The following is a 16,520-nucleotide window of genomic DNA, read 5'->3' on the forward strand; positions in this document are numbered from 1 at the left end:
CTGCGATTGGCTGGCCACCAGTTCAGGGTGTCCCCTACCCACTGCCCGGAGATGGTTGGGATGGGCTCCAGCCCCCCCGCGACCCTAATAAGGATAAGCGGTACAGCTGATGAGATGAGATGAGATTTTTTCAGTCGCGCCAATGACATTATACAGTGGAACCTGGGTTTTCGAACGCCTCTCAGTTCGAACAAATCGGTTCTCGACCAAAAATTTTGAGAAATTCTTGCTTCGCTTTTCGTTCAAAAAATCGGAGTTCGAACGCCGGTACGCTGAGCGGCGTACGAGTGTAGATTGCCCCCACCCCTCGTGAAGAACTGTTGTCACGGCAACGCGCACTCCTTTTCTGTTTTCGTTTTTCAAAAGCGGTGAAGGGAGTGTTTTAACCCCTAATTATGCCTCGGAAGAAGCTTGGTGCAAGCATCAAAGTTGCTACAGGTGAAAAAAGAGGAGTACCGCGTACAACTATTGCATTTAAGAAAGAAATAATAGCAAAATATGAAGAAGGTGTGCGAGTTTCCCTTCTTTCAGGAATACAGCATGGCTTCTGCAGACAACCGCGACGGTAAGAAATCCTACTCATAATTCTTTTCTTTATCCCTTAACCGCTCACCACTTGTTGTGGAGACCCGGGTGCTAAATGACGTGTAAACGACCTGATTTATTAATTTTTACACGTTCATGTTAGCTAACGCGAACGTACGATTAGCCTGGGTTAGCTTTACGTTAAATATTCAAGATAAACATTCAAGGTGTTGGAACGGATTAAAACAATTTTACATTACAACAGTAACGTGGCGCCAGACAGGGGGCGCCCGAGCGCTATCACCACTTGGCCGCAGTCTAGAGGAAGAGCAGTGGCGGTGTGTTGTTCCCAGTGGAGGCCGCTGCAAGATGGCGGGTTCCAAGGTGAAGCAGGACATGCCTCCTCCGGGAGGTTACGCCGCTTTCGACTATAAGAGAAATTTACCGAAAAGAGGATTGTCAGGTACTTAAATCATTAGGATACCTTGCTAAATCTCTCCAAATTGTTGTTAAACACACAAAGCGCGTCGGACAACCACGACTAATGCTAATGCTAACAAAAAAGGCATTAGGACACCGGTTCTTTTCTTAAATACTCATTTCCTTAACTGTTATTTAGAATGTTTTACACTTTTATATTCGTCATATTGAATTTATTTATTATATCAACGTAGTGAACATAGTTTGGCACGCAAGGAAGGATAACCGTGTCACAAAACACTGAAAAGGTTGAAATTAAATAAACAAAAGACTACTAGTGTATCGATACATCAATTATCTGCACCGCTTATCCTCAGTAGGGTCGCGGGGGTGCTGGAGCCCATCCCAGCTACATACCTGTCAAGCTCCAGGGGCTCCTTACCAACTGTCGTATTTTCCCTTACAAAATAATCTTACACCATATTTGATTTTTCAAACCTGTTTATGTAGTTTAACGTGTTATATTGTACATGTGTTTCGTTATATCATATATATTGTTCATGAACATTTTGTTGTGAGATACTGAGTTGCTCGACATGTATGAGCTTTATTATTAAAAAAGTTAAAAAATGAAGTCGCTTGGACGTTCACTGTAGAAGGAAAAAAATACATGCAAATAGAATCAAGTAGAATTTTCTTATTCAAATTATGAATTCATTCTCTGCATTAAATGATTGTTGGTAATATACCGATTCAAGGGATAACCACAAAGCTGTCTTTATTTCATTTTCTCCTTTTATACTTCCTTTTTTCCTTATCTTCTTTATACAAGATCATCATTCGTAATATAATGCATCATAGCAAGTGAGCCGTTTGAGAGCCGGCTCTTTTTAATGAGTTGAGCCGAATAAGCCGGTTCTCTAAAAAAGAGACGGACTTCCTTTCACTACATAACTACCACATTATATCCAATGGTTTTTGAGACCACATGTACTTCAAATTTACTCAGATCAAAATGACTTACGGCGTTTTCATTCAGGTTCTGCATTGCTACTCAATGATTGTATCCAAATAAAAATTAAAACTATGTTGTAATGTAGGCCTACTGCTCTGCTTTCATTATGTTCACGTGTGATTGGAATGATGCATGATGGGAAATCCCCAGGCGGCAGACGCATGCGCACAGTAGCATCAAAGCACTGGCTTTGTTTGCGACGATAAAAAAACGATACCGAGATAGAGGCTACCGCGGCAGACTTTGACTTGATTGATTTGACGTTTCGTGATCGTCGGTTTATACTGGATGGCACCCAAAATTGACACATTTCCCTTATTCCGTACAGATTTTCTTGTACGTCGTACACCCCTTAAAATGCATCATAAACGTACTTTGTACGGCAAAAACGTGAAGGTTGACAGATATGAGTACTTGTGTACTGGCCTTAGTTAAAAGTGCATAAGAAAATAGTGCAATGACATAAACCAGGGGTGTCAAACTCATTTTACCTCAGGGGCCACACGATAGAACAAACTTTCTGTCGGGGGCCGGACGAGTAGATTAAAGAGAAAGAAAAAGAGAGATAAAGAGAAAGAGGGAGGGAAAAGGAGAGGGGGCGGGACAAAGAAAGAGAGAGAGAGCGTGAGAAACAAAAGATAAAAAGTCGTGCGAGAGGGGGAAAAGAAAGTGAGAGGAAGAAAGAAATCCAAAGAGAAATAGAAAGGAGAAAAGAAAGCGTGAAGGGTAGGAAGAGAGAAAGAGAAAAGGAAAAAAGGAAGTTAGAGCAAAATAAGTTAAAAAGACACAGAGAGAGAAAGAGACAAAGAGCAACAAAAAAAAAAAGAGAGACACCGAGAGTGGGAGATAAAGGGTGGAAAAGAGAGAGAGAGAAATAAATACAAGTAAAGTGTCTTTGTTGGAGGCACCTGGCTTTGGCAACATCAAGTTTACATATTTCAACCTGCAGCTTGTTTTTCTCTTGCGCCTCTCTGAGTGTTGTCTCGCGGGCCGGATTCAATCCCTTAGCGGGCCTCATCTGGCCCGCGGTCCGCCTGATTGACACTTGTGACATAAAAAGAAATTTCCAAAATAAAAGTGGAGAAATTAAACGCGTGCCTGCTATGTAATCCATTTCTGTCCTAAATCTTCATTTTACAGGTTACAGCATGTTTGGCATTAGCATCGGCGTGATGATGTTCGGCTACTGGAAACTTTTCAAATGGAACCGAGAGAGAAGGTAGGAACACGTTTTTTTCCTGGATTATTTCCTGTCCTTGTTTATTCCTGTTTTTATTCCCGTTTGTGTATTCCCGCAGGCGGCTGCTGATTGAGGATCTGGAAGCTAGGATCGCTATGATGCCGCTGTTGCAAGCGGAGCAAGACCGAAGGTGAATTTAATACAAAAACAGTGCGGGCCCTCGCTATATCGAGGGCCCGGAGAGAGGGAAAGATCGGTGGTCCTCAAGAACCAGACATTTTTTGGCCGGCTGTAACTCTTTGTCAAGTTCTGTGGCAGTTTGATTCATAGTGAGAAAGACTTTAGAAACGAGTCAAATCGTGTTTATTTGTGACGCCCTTCGTCACGTGGAGTTTCAAAGCGTACAAAATGCCGCAGCGAGGCTTTTGACTAAGACAAGAAATTTTGATCACATGACCCCGATTTTAGCTAACCTGCGTTAGTTTAAGATGTGATTTGAAGGTTTTGTCGGTAGTACAGTAAGACCTCGGTTATCGCGGTTAATGGGGACCAAAACCACCCGCCATAAGTGAAAATCCGCGAAGTAGCGGCGCACCTTCAAAAAATGTATATGTATATTTTTTTAATTATTATTATTTTTTAATTATTATTTTTTAGACCCGTTTAATGGGCAGCAAAACCACCCGCAAAAAGTGAAAATCTGTGAAGTAGCGACGCCCCTTCAAAAAGGAAAAAAAAAATCTCATCTCATTATCTGCACCGCTTATCCTTATTATTCGCGAGCGAGCCCCTAACCGGCGGGTACTTTCGGGCGCGATACGCACGACACCGCGACAAGCCGAGCGGGTCCGGCACTCCGCACGGAGGCCGGCCTGTCGGAAGCGCAGATTTTTTTTTTTTTTTTTTTTTTTTTTTTACCATTACAGCCCGCGAAGCTCTGAATCCGCGAACGTCGAACCACGAAGTAGCGAGGTCCCACTGTATACCAAATCTTGCATGGACTTGCTCCCTCATATCTTTCAGAATTTCCCCCTATGTTCCGGTCTTGAGCCTTTGCTCTGTAAATGCTAGTTTACTGGTGATCCCATGATCCAAGAAGAAATCAGCTGGTTCCAGAGCGTTCTCCATTCAGGCCCCGGTGCCGTGGAATGCTCTTTCCCCCTAGATTTGATCTGCAACCTCAGTGGAAATGTTTAAATCTAATCTTAAAACACACTTCTACTCTATAGCATATGAATAATCTATATTTTATGTTGATAATATCTGGTTTTAGATCAGGGGATGGTGTCATTGTAGTTTGCAATAATCTGTGGTCTGTGCAGCCCTTTGAGACTCTTTGTGATGAAGGCCGTCACAAATAAACATGACTTGACTTGAGGTTTTTGAGTTTTCCCTTGCCCTCATGTGGGTTTTAGATCAGGGGATGGTGTCAAAATAGTCTGTGGTTTGCAATAATCTGTGGTCTGTGCAGCCCTTTGAGACTCCTTGTGATGAAGGCCGTCACAAATAAAGATGACTTGACCACAGATTACAAACTACAGAGGAGGACTTTGGCCCTTGTGGACCTCAGTTCTACCCCTGCTCTAAAATGTAACCTCCATTGTAAACTGTAGTTGTTTACAAATGATTTCTGTAAGTCATAAATTGGGGGACTTCCATGTTATTTGGACCACCCAAACAATAGCATAAACTCTAATGTATAGTCTCTAAACAGATGATGGTCAATGTATATCCAACCAGGCAGTCTGCAAGGTTTCCTGTAAGCTTCTTCGATGTTCGTAGACTATTTAAGACAGGAAGTCGGTCATGGAATGCAAAATTAATGAACATTGAAATGAATTTAAATCTAAAATATAGTGAAAATGCACATGAGAAAATAGAGCAAACTGTAAAATCGTGTTAATAAAATCCATAAAGTTAACAAATCAGGCTAAATCTCAGTTAGGCCAAAAAGTGGGTCAACTCGTTTTACTAGTGTGACAAAATGTCAAGTCATGTTTATTTGTTTGGACCTTAATCACAAAGAGTCTGAAAGGGCTGCACAGACCACAGATTATTGCAAACTACAGACCATGATGACACCACCCCCTGACCTAAAACCTACATGAGGGAAAGGAAAACCCCAAAAACCTCAACATGAGGAAAATGAAGAAACCCTGAGAAGGGACCGCGCATGAGGTCATCCCCCTTCCAGGATGACCAGGCTGCAACGAATGTCGCATTAACAAACAATAAAATTCAATATTAAATTAAAATAAAAAGGATGTCCAGGTTTCAATTGATGTAGCATTAACAAACAATACAGATATCGTCTGCATGAAATCTATAGGTCATACATAAGATATAGAATATAAGTGAGTTTTAAGCTTGGACTTAAACATTTCCACTGAGGTCGAGATCAAATCTGAGACAGCAATCTACAGGGGCCCAAACGGAGAATGCTCTCTAACCTGCAGATCTTTTCAGAGCGGACAGGAACATAGGGGGGAATCAAATTTGAAAGATAAGGGGTACAACACCTGAGGAGAGTAATATGTCGATAATAATTATAACTGAAGGGCCGGGGACCCCAAAAAGACCTTTCATCGGCAAACCCGAAAGTGGATCGGACAGGCAAGCGAGCTCAGGAGGTAAAGCGCTCATCTTGGGATCAAGAGGTGGCAGGTTCGATTCCCGGCTCCTCCGTGTGATATGTCGAAGTGTCCTTGGGCAAGACACTGAATCCCTAATGCCCCCAATACGCAGGTTGGTGCCTTGCACGGCTGCACGGCCGCTATTGGATCTGGTACGCCCGCGCCGCGATCTGGGTTCGATTCCCATTGCATCCGATGTTATGAAATTGTATGCAATCGTGATATGGGATCTATTCTGGCTGATCAGTCAATGCCTATCCAAGGCACTTTTTGGGCCACATTAGCTCAGGAGGTAGAGCGGTCGTCTTGGGATGAAGAGGTCACTGGTTCGATTCCCGGCTCCTCCGATTTATACGTCCAAGTGTTCTTGGGCTAGACACCGAATCCCTAATGCCCCCGATAGCGGGTAGTTGCCTTGCATGGCTGACGCTGCTATCGGTTAGTTAGTGTGTGAAAGTGTGAAGCACATTGTAAAGTGCTTCATTGACTTGAAAAGTGCTATATAAATACAGACTATTTACAAGTAGAGGGTTTGGCCTACTCATTACCTGTGTAAGATTCTCAAACCACAAGATGGAATGCTACTGTTTTTCAAAAAGCACACCAGGGAGCACTGAATATGCCACTATCGAAAGAAATACAACTCTAGATTTTATGTGAACTAGTTGTAATCCATTCTTACAATTTTTTTTTTACTTGGGCAGGTATTTACGGCTGTTGAGGGAAAATCTAGAAGAGGAAGCAATTCTCATGAAGGATGTTCCTGGATGGAAGGTAAGCCTCTTTTTTTCATATCCTACTATTTTAGATGGGATAGTTTACCGTTATTACCAATAGTAAAACAGGACATCAAATATTTCAGTTCATTCTTAATGAATCCTGTTTTATTTCAATGACATTACAGAAAAGCGTGAACTCACTGTATTGTCATTCAGAGTCCTGTTTATCTGATTAAAAATGAGTCAACAATCCTGCTTTTGTAAGCTTACAGATCAACGTTACAGGACATAGCTTGAATTATACCTTCGACTCTGTCTCAATAAAAACATTTTTCTAACTACAGACGCATACAAATTAAAGTATCTAAAAGCATTTCAATGATTAATAAAAAGGCAAATTCATTTTACACTACAATGCATTGTATTTATCATATTGTTCTCTAGTTCTGCCATATTTAACATATTGTGCAGAAGCCTGGGGCAATCATTACAAATGTTGACTCCAGCCCCTTTTTATCCTCCAAAAATGTGCAATCAGAACCATACACAGGCTAGGATATCAAGATAAGATTCATATTTTATTCCTGCAGTCCAAATGATTCAAATTGGATGATTTAGTCAAATCTTTCACTGCACAACTGCTATTTAAGGTCAACAAAAACATAGTGCCAGAAAACATCCAAAAGTGATTCATTCGGAAAGAGGGAAATTATAACTTAAAGGGCTGTAGTCAATTCATAATCCCAAAGGTGAGAACCACCAGGAAAAATATGTGTGTGTCTGTGTGCGAAATCCAAACTTTAAAAGACGAGATCAAACAATGTCCAACTATTCACTTATTCCTGGACCCTGGCTATTTCAGCTGAAAATGAAAATCTCCATTCTGATCCCTGAGGATCCCACGTGAACAAATGTTTTCTTTTGGCCAGGTGGGGGAGAGAGTTTACCACACCGAGCGCTGGGTGCCCCCTCTCTCCGAGGAACTCTTCTTCCTCCGTCCCCAAGAAGAGTTTATGCACAAGCGGTTCGGGTTCCTGTTGTACGTCTGACTCGAGATGCAAAATCGCCATAGCCTCGGCTTCCTCTACTTTGTAATATACAATATTAAAAATGTGATGAAGCGTACGATTTTGGTGTGCTGGTTAACAAAATTGGATATGTCTCACAGGGTATGTGTATAGACACTCCCCTACTTACAAACATCCCAAAACCAAACTGTAGATACGAACATTTTTGGGGGGGGATGTCGAAAAATATCCAGACATTGCTGTAGGTTAGATTTTGTATCGTGTGCACCTTTTTTCTAGTACAGTAAATTACCATAGTGCTTCCTGAAGAAATCTGGCTTCAACTTCCTAGTTAGTGTGTAAACTTACTATACCGAGGGTGGCGAACAAGTTTGACACTAAGAGCAGATATTTTTAACAAAGAGCCACACCACGCACTGACCTTCCATGACACAAACACAATTAAAAACACATCATTTCCCATAACACACAATACAATTTGCGTTTCGCTTTCCATTTGCCATTTTGACCATGAGGGTAAAAGTCTGCAAGCTCATGAAATCTCATCTCATTAGCCGTACGGCTTATCCTCATTAGGGTCGCGGGCGGGGGGGGGGGTGCTGGAGTCCATCCCAGTTATCTCCGGGCAGTGGGCACACCCTGAACTGGATGCCAGCCAATCGCAGGGCACACAGGGACAGACAACTCATTCGCTCATTCACACTTAGGGACAATTTGGACCGGCCAATTCACCGGAAATGCATGTTTTTTGGAACGTGGGAGGAAACCCGCGCAAGCACGGGGCGGCAGTAGCGCGCTCGTTTTGGGATCAAGGGATCCCAGTTCGAATCCCGGCTCGTCCGTGTTACATGTCGAAGTGTCCTTGGGTAAGACACTGAACCCCTAACACCCCTAATAAACAGGTTAGCGCCTTACATGGCTGCAAGGCCGCTATTGGGAAATGTGGAGCACATTGTAAAGTGCTTTGGGAAGTCATTGACTTGAAAAGCGCTAGAGAAATGCAGATCATTTCACGGGGAGAACTTAAACTCCGCACAGGAAGTCTGGAGCTGGATTTGAACCCATGACATGAACTGTGCCGCACAAGCGTTAATCACTGCACCGCTGTGCTGCCAGCTCATGAAATGTTTACTTCATTTCCCGGCATTAGACAACCTACACAGATTAGTCAGTTGTGTCCGGAGCAGCATAAAAAAATCTGCCAAATTTCAAAATGTATTAGCTGGTGGATTCAAATTTTTTAAGAGGGGGGGGGGGGAAATAAACATGGCAAAAAAGCCACAGTAAAGAAAATATGAGGCAAGGCCACGTGTTAGCCACCCCTGTACTATACTGTGTCATGAGCGCCATTTAATATGGCTGCTGTAAAGGTAAGCCTCTTTTGAAAGTGGAATAAGACAGCTTGATGTGGTTGGGAAATTAATTTTCCCCCACCCTATTAACCAAAGGAGAAAGTTGCCCAACTGTTGGGGCTCATTTTCCAAATTAAACTCATTTATAGAGTAGATTTTTTATTAAACGTTTATTTTTTGGTACAAAATACAAGTTACATATACAACCCTTAGACATACTTCTATAAACCTGAACCACACAAAACAGCACAAGAGCAATTTACGATTGTAGCATATTTCATTCCAAGTAGGGCACCATCTTTATATGGTTTACACTAAGGTGAAAATGTACTCTGCCTTACTTAATGTGACCATATTTTAATATGCCGAACCCAATAGTGACTCAAGTTTAGTTCACATGCGTACAAGTAAATGAACACACCCAAATTTCAAACTCATTTCAAAACTTTTATTGAAGAAAAATGAGCATTATTTTGCTGCTAGCTGTGACAACTTCAAGCTTCACTGGCAGCACTCCGGTACACCTAAAAAAGGAAACCACCGATTAGTATACCTTTGTTAATCTTCCATCACATACACTTCCTGCAGCAATGACATTTAGACCAAATACAAACATTTGCAGAGGAACTATTTTATACTAAGCCTTCACTTTAACAATCGTAGCTGAAAGCTCAGTCTTCAAACTTGTTACAGTGGTAGGCATCTTTAACATGCTTGGGCTTGTTTAATTATAAGACATTAAATTTACTACTTCAGACTTAACTACAATAAAACAATGCACTTAAAAACATACCGCCAAGCCCAACAGGCCTTTTGCCCACTCGTCAGACGCCGTTTAGCGCAAACTTTCAGCCTTTACTTGCACAAGTCCGAGCAAGCGTCACGTCAACCTGGGAAAGAGACAAAGGGTCACATTTGTGCACAGACAACTCACGAGTCCAAACAAAAGTGACAACTGCATGCAACACTATTCATGGGTCCGAAACTCACCACTTAGTCAAATGTTAAATCGAGTAAAGAGTACTCTGAGGTTACGGGTTCAAGTCTTTCGCGGATGTTACAAAGGCAAATTGGAAGACTTGTGCAGTGAACCGGATCGGTCAGAACAATCCATGACTCGAGAGGCCAGTGCTTTTTTTTGGTTTTTGGTTTGTTTGGGTGAACTGATGGAGCATTACATTCCAGAAGCTTCACAAACAATTCCTCGAGAGAATTCGGGAGCGGCACAGTCGGTTTTTTTTTCGAGGCAGAAGACTAGACAGAGCGACCGGAACTTGAGGGCATTCATGGAAATAAATGACAACCGAGTTTGGAAGGATGTGAGCAAAGCAAAAGGAGATTTTTACCTCACGTGCATTGGCCTACTCTCTCCACATATGACCTAGGCAAGAGATGGGCTTTCATCTGTGAGCAGCACTTGTTGGTAGGCGCAACGCTTGGCTCTCCAAGGACTTGGAAGGATTTGGAACTCTTGAATGTAATGAAGCATTAACATGACCACACACCAGCTCAACGTGTACCCAGCCAGGCCCAATAGCGTCAGCTTGCGCTCTCAATGGAGGTTTTCCCATTTGCTTTTTTTTCTTCTCGTTACTTCCAATTTGGACTCCAAATGGATACAATTTAACAGTTACTTCCCCCCATGCAACACTTTCAGGCAAGAATCAAAAGGGTAAATTTTCCACAATCTGTTTAATGGGCTCCATGAAGCCGAACTGACAAGAAAAAAAAAAAAGACCATACAAAGAACATAAAATACAAATCTGTTCCCGACTGAATTTGACTTTTTGGTAACAAAGTTACAGTTTGGATGACCGAATTGTGTCCCAATTTACAAGCACATTTTTTTTCTGGTGGAGGGGGGGAAAATGCAAAAATGTTGAGCAGAGCACAAAAGATACCTGGGACTGACTGTAGCATGCTGCAAATGCAACTTCATGAACAGCCGGCCACACTTCGGATTTGTAGGTCACCAGTCTGAAAGGAATTGACGCTTTTGGGAAATTGAACACAGGAGGAGCCCACTCACCTAACGCTAACCGAGAAAGGAAATTTGGGTCGTTTATGAAAAAAAGCCCATTAAACGATCGGGCAAAACTAATTTCTCTGAGTAACGAGGGTCGGGCCTTGGAAACGTCAAACTAGCCCCAGCAGAAACCAGGAGATACTTAAAACTGTTGTGGAAAAAAGGCTCACAGTGCATTATGGCTGAACAAGTGAGGAGGAGGAGGCCCGGTTCGCACCCCAAAAATCAAGGCCGGGAGAGCTATTGTGAAAGATTTTTGATGCCCGCCAGGATAGCTTAGCTTTTAAATGTTTTTTTTTCAAAAATAAAAAAAGGTGGAATGACCAAAAATACTCAGGGCTACATTCTTTTGAACGATTTCTTGGGGCTACTACAACAGGACTACAAAACTAAGGTCAACAGTAACAAGGTGGACGGATTTTCTTGAGGATCTTTGAAAAACAGCCAGCCAAGTGAAGATCTTGAATCGGGGAGACGTTTAGTCGTTTTCAGCTGAGGATAAGAAGTGGGCACACAGGTAAAGACACGCAAACTTCCTTGACATCATCCCCAAATTTTGCAGAAGACCCCCCCTCCCAATTTTTTGGTCGCCAGGCAACTCGTCTTTATCGTGCGCCAGCCTCAGTTTTTCAATGCGGGGGGTGTGATGCGGATTGCGCAATTTAGAGCAGCAAAAGAGGTAAACAAAAAAAAAGTTGACAAATAAGCTATGTTGGGGCTGTGTGTGTGGGCTCACAAAGCATTTTTTTTAAAAAAAGGGGGCAGTTTTTCTTTATAATTTGTTGGATTACAGCCCCAACATAAAATCAACTCTAGAAATCATCAATGCCTACCATAGCTATCGTATGAGTCGCGGTAGGAGCCGGAGCGGTCGCTGCCGTAGCTGCCTTGCCCCCTGGAAACAGAACCATTAAGCGTAAATGCCTGAACTCCTAGCTTATGAAAAAGACGAGATGCCTCCACCGCTCGTACCTGTTGTCCCTGTAGCCTCCGCCGCCTCCTCCGCTGGAGTATCCGCCGCTCCTGTAACCGCCGCCGCCACCTCCGCCGCTATTGAAACCCCGGTCGCCGCCTCCGAAACTTCTGTCGTTGTAGCTGCGGTCGTAACCCCGGTCGCCGCCGCCGCCGTAACTCCTGTCTCCGTTATAACCGCCTGAAATAGGGCAAGTTGGGTCGATTACAACCAATAGACATTCGTGTGACTAAATCAAATGTATATAAACATTCATTGAATAAATCCTCTGGACGAGTCACGTTTCTTTTGGATAGGCCCGAGTCTCAAAGGGCTGCACGGACCACAGATTATTGCAAACCACAGACTATTATGACACCCTCCCCTGATCTAAAACCTAAATGAGGCTAAGGAAAAAAAAAAAAAAAAAATCAAGAACCTCAACATGAATATATTTTACTCCTACACTAGTTTTATGATTCTAGTAGTTTTGTAATATTTGTTGTATTTCAAAGTAGATTTTTTGTGCATCTGTAGCATTTTCATTGTATTACAAGTTTTATGATTCTAGTAGTATTATTTTATTCTAAATCTATTTTTTTGTAGTACATAGTTACTGTAGGTAATTTATAAAATGTGTGATCAATAATTTCCAAAGTAAAACAAGTACTAGCGTGAGGTGAGGGAGAAAGTTTATTTCAAAATTTTAATACCTATAATTTGTCCATCACAAGAATGAAATTGCAATTTTTACACTTAACACAGAAAAAAGCATGCATTTTATATTCAAACTTTAAAATTAAGGGTAACCTGTCTGACTGCGAAATATGGTGGGCATCTCAACTCATTTGTTTTTCAACCTTTGAGCCGTACACATATTTTAGAAAACACTTCACAAAATGTATCAAATGTTTTATAAATTTTAAACATCCTAGAAGAAGGGGATGACCTAAAGTACGGTCACCTCCTCAGGGTTTCTTCATTTTCCTCATGTTGAGGTTGTTTTCCTTGCCCTCATGTATGTCGCAGATCAGGGGATGTGTCATAAGCTAGTTTGCAATAGTCTGTGCAGCAGTTTGAAACTCCTTGTGATTAAGGGCGGCAAAATATGACTTCACAAATCTTTTTTTAATTACACTAGTTATTTTAATATTTTAGTGTTTGTTTATGCAACATTCATTAGCCTTCTAAAAGTTTCTTCATTTTCCTTATGCCGAGTTTTTCCTTGCCTCCATGTCGGTTTTAGATCAGGGGCTGAGTCATAATTAGTCTGGTCTGTGCAGCCCTTTGAGACGATTAAGGGCCAAACCAATTAACATGACTTCATCTCAAGTATAGTCCAAGACAACAAATTGCAAGATTTCCTCATTAATTCGGTAATTTACGTGGTCTTTATTCTGCGTGCTTATTTGAATATTGTTCCAGTTTGACTCATTATTGCGCACGCTTACTTCATTCTCAGATTTGCCAATCATGTTACCGTTCTTTGATTTCGTCATCTACCTTTATAACCGCGATTAAGAGCCCAGAACAAGCCGGACACGATACATTTAGAGGTCTATACAGTAGTCTATTCTCGCAAATTCATCGAAAACCCCCAAAAATATCACCCACCTCTACCTCGTGAGCCCCCGAAACGGCCGCCGCCGCCCCCGCGTGGCCCCCCGGAGTTGAAGCCGCCTCCCCTGGGGCGACCGCCCTTCCCTGCTTCGTCGACGCGGATGGAACGACCGTCCAAAGTCTGCGGAGGACATTTTAGAGTTTTAGGAAATGGTGATATTCGGGATACGGGTGGTTAGAGCAGGACTTACCTTTCCGTTCATGGCCTCCAACGCATCCTTGGCGTCTTCCACATTTTCGTACTTGACAAAGCCGAATCCGCGAGACCTTCCTGTCTCTTTGTCTTTAATTACGTCCACTGGTGGAAAGAAATCCTAGTTAGTGTGTTGCTATACTGTATCATGAGCGCCAAAATCTTTGACATATCTTGCGCATTCAATATGGCTGCTGTAAAGAGGTGAGCCGTTTCTTTTGAAGTACAAGTGGAATAAGAAAGCTTGATGCGGTTGGGAAAATGAGTTTTCCCCCCCACCCGCTTTACCAAAGGAGAATGTTGCCTCACTCTTGAAGCCCATCTTCCAAAAGTTAGTGAAATCATGAGTTCACTGAGGTTGCTACTGAGTATTTCTATCAATTCTCTAGCTGTTCTAATGTCTTTGCTGGAGCATCGTTTCTTTCCTTGCCCTCATGTGGGTTTTAGATCATGGGATGCTGCAATTAGTCTGTACAGCCCACCTTTGAGCCTTTTTGCAATATGTGCAATACAATTAACATTACTTGAAAATTAGATGTAGAAATCAGGGTAAATATCCTAAAAGGGAACCAAAATTCAAACATTGAGTGACTTCCCAATGTTGCGTTGACCAAATCATTATTTGAAATTATTTCTTATTTATGGGTTGTTATTTTTAACTAGCTACCTTGCCAACTTCAGAGCCAACTATCAAACTACATGGTTATTATTTATAAATTTTTGGAGATGCGTAGATATGTTAGTGTACTGTAACTCAATGCTAAATGTATTTCACCCCGGTTATCCTGCAACTTGTAAGTGAGGAAAAAGTGAGCAGAGAGGCAAGGAGCAAAAAAGAGAAATGACAAAAGTAGGTAAAAAGAGCGGAAAATGGGGAAAGAGAAACGGGATGAGACGTTATCCTATTATTCAAGGACTAACAAACTTTATCAGAACCACTTGTCTACGTTTTTCTGTAAACGTTCTTGTCTAGGCCACGCTGACCCCGAGCCTTCCCTGTGAAAAATCCCCACTGCATTCAACAAATATAATTTGTATATTAAATCCCTTGTAGTCAAATAAATAAAAAAATCCTTCAGCCCCTACAAGGTTATTTTTCCCCTCTCACACTGAGGTTGAGTTTTTCCTTGCCTGCATGTTGGTCTAAGATCAGGTAATTGTGCTTTTGTAATACTGTGCAGTCCTTTGAGGACATTTTTGTGATCAAGGGCGTCACAAACAAATGGGATTTGACTTAGTCTGTTAGTAGAAAACGCTGGGTAAGGGAAAACGATAAAACACGAGAACAGGGGAGGAGGCTCTCAGTCATTTAGGGGGGAAGGGGCTTTCCCATCCTGCGCACAAAAGAAATCTGCACAAGAGGGTAGGGGGTGGAAATCAAAATGGGCACAAAAGCCTACGATTTAAGTCACAATTTGAGTTTATGACCAATGAAGGGAAGAACTAGTCACCATTTGATCACTTCCAGATGAAAATGATGAAAGGTGAAAAATTTTATTTAAATTATACAAATGAATTAACTCGTCGTCTCTTTAAAGCATGGTTAAACAATAAATTGAAATCTATTTTTTTTAGAAAATGCATTTAAATGATTTCCCTTGTGTTGCAAAATGGACGCCGCGGCCTCCATTTTACACCTACCCTTTTCGATGCTTCCATATTTCCCGAAGGCCGACTCCAAAGATTCTTCGGTGGTGGTGAAATTCAAACCTCCGACGAACAATTTGCCCTCGTCTGACATCTGCAACACGAAAAAACAAGTTCCATTGCACAACTTATAATCATGCGATGGAGTCATTTGCGTGCTGCGTCACACGAGGTGAAATCCGATCGCCCGCCGTACCGTCAAAAAGATCATGGCGGGCTATGCGTGTGGATTTATTCCAACATTTATTTAAATGGTTTATGGAGAAATTTACTCGAGCAAACTGAAAAAAAAAATGCACGATGAGGCCTCGAGGCCAAAACGTGGTCGTTAGCAGCATGCTAACAGCTTTTTCTTTGAGCGCCATTTTAAATGCCGCTTGCTTTGTTCCTTCGCCGTTGACGTCTTCACATCGCGGACGAAATTCATATTTTAAATCACTAGAAAAGACGGTCATTTCATATTATATTTACATTCTTTAAAAAGACATGATCTTATATTCAATAAAAACATTTATCCCGGATTTACAGCAATGCATTTATGTTAATAACTACAAATTAAACAAGTGCGATCAAACTACGCAATCCAGTACATGCAGATTATAATAATGATTTAAAAATGAAGAATTAAGGAGGAAAAAATAAACGAACTCATTGAGTTTACCTTTGCGGGGTTGTGAGCGGAGTGCTGAGCTTTCCGGAATGAGAACCGGGAACGAGCGCGCTTCTCTTTTACTCTCTGCTGAGCGCCCTGGCCAATAGGGGCGGGTCACGTGACACACCCTACGCAGAATAATGTCCAAAGAAAACAAAGAAAAAGGAAATATTTTTCGTTTGTATCGCTCGTTTCGACGTCGAGTAAAACACCACAACATTTTTTTATTTTCTTTATCGCTCATTGTGCGTGAATTTCATATTTTCTCTGAAACAGCGCGCTGACAAAATACACGTCTATGAATACCCGATAATTTTTAAATAAAACGAAATGTCCTCTTTGTTTTGTGTTAACAAGATAGGAAAATAAAATACATATCTTATAAAAATTGAAAATGTTAAATAAGACGACGAATCAGTGTCACGTGACCCGTCCCTATTGGCCAGAGCGGGTCACGTGACACATCTCACGCAGAATAACGTCAAAAGAAAACAAATTATTATTCGTTTGTATCGCTCGTTTCGACGTCAAGTAAAACGCCAAGACTTTTCTTTATTT

At 41.7% G+C, this 16,520-nt stretch overlaps 2 protein-coding genes across 6 annotated transcripts; one reads left to right on the plus strand and one right to left on the minus strand.

Annotated features, from left to right (window-relative positions):
- Window positions 1-824: 824 nt before the first annotated feature.
- ndufa13 (NADH:ubiquinone oxidoreductase subunit A13) lies at window positions 825-7,617 on the plus strand. The gene is made up of 5 exons (XM_088320389.1): window positions 825-988; window positions 3,101-3,179; window positions 3,259-3,330; window positions 6,478-6,547; window positions 7,422-7,617. The coding sequence occupies exons 1-5, from the start codon at window positions 895-897 to the stop codon at window positions 7,539-7,541; spliced, it is 435 nt and encodes a 144-aa protein (XP_088176515.1). The 5' UTR covers window positions 825-894; the 3' UTR covers window positions 7,542-7,617.
- A 1,681-nt stretch (window positions 7,618-9,298) lies between these two features.
- cirbpa (cold inducible RNA binding protein a) lies at window positions 9,299-16,108 on the minus strand. 5 transcript variants are annotated; one of them, XM_088352472.1, is made up of 7 exons: window positions 15,972-16,107; window positions 15,305-15,404; window positions 13,662-13,768; window positions 13,465-13,591; window positions 11,871-12,051; window positions 11,732-11,793; window positions 9,299-9,762 (listed from the first exon to the last, which is right to left on the minus strand). In XM_088352472.1, the coding sequence occupies exons 2-7, from the start codon at window positions 15,402-15,404 to the stop codon at window positions 9,758-9,760; spliced, it is 582 nt and encodes a 193-aa protein (XP_088208598.1). In that variant the 5' UTR covers window positions 15,972-16,107; the 3' UTR covers window positions 9,299-9,757. The 5 variants fall into 5 exon arrangements, with proteins under 5 accessions (XP_088208598.1, XP_088208581.1, XP_088208590.1 ...); XM_088352455.1 differs by lacking the exon at window positions 9,299-9,762 and adding an exon at window positions 10,546-11,390 and having other exon boundaries at window positions 13,471-13,591; XM_088352464.1 differs by lacking the exon at window positions 9,299-9,762 and adding an exon at window positions 10,546-10,849.
- Between the last annotated feature and the right edge of the window lie 412 nt (window positions 16,109-16,520).

This window comes from Urocampus carinirostris, chromosome 1 (genome assembly GCF_059441175.1).
Source record: "Urocampus carinirostris isolate Australia breed hairy pipefish chromosome 1, RoL_Ucar_1.0, whole genome shotgun sequence".
NCBI lineage: Eukaryota > Metazoa > Chordata > Actinopteri > Syngnathiformes > Syngnathidae > Urocampus > Urocampus carinirostris.

What these genes read in the sequence shown, in the direction of transcription:
- ndufa13 (XM_088320389.1), top strand. Translation starts at nt 895, where the DNA reads ATGGCGGGTTCCAAGGTGAAGCAGGACATGCCTCCTCCGGGAGGTTAC. An exon ending in ACCGAAAAGAGGATTGTCAG is followed by an intron (nt 989 to 3,100) that starts GTACTTAAATCA and finishes TTCATTTTACAG; the next exon opens with GTTACAGCATGTTTGGCATT. An exon ending in AAATGGAACCGAGAGAGAAG is followed by an intron (nt 3,180 to 3,258) that starts GTAGGAACACGT and finishes GTATTCCCGCAG; the next exon opens with GCGGCTGCTGATTGAGGATC.
- cirbpa (XM_088352445.1), bottom strand. Translation starts at nt 15,404, where the DNA reads ATGTCAGACGAGGGCAAATTGTTCGTCGGAGGTTTGAATTTCACCACC. An exon ending in ATATGGAAGCATCGAAAAGG is followed by an intron (nt 13,769 to 15,304) that starts GTAGGTGTAAAA and finishes TCTTTCCACCAG; the next exon opens with TGGACGTAATTAAAGACAAA. An exon ending in TGGAGGCCATGAACGGAAAG is followed by an intron (nt 13,592 to 13,661) that starts GTAAGTCCTGCT and finishes TGTCCTCCGCAG; the next exon opens with ACTTTGGACGGTCGTTCCAT.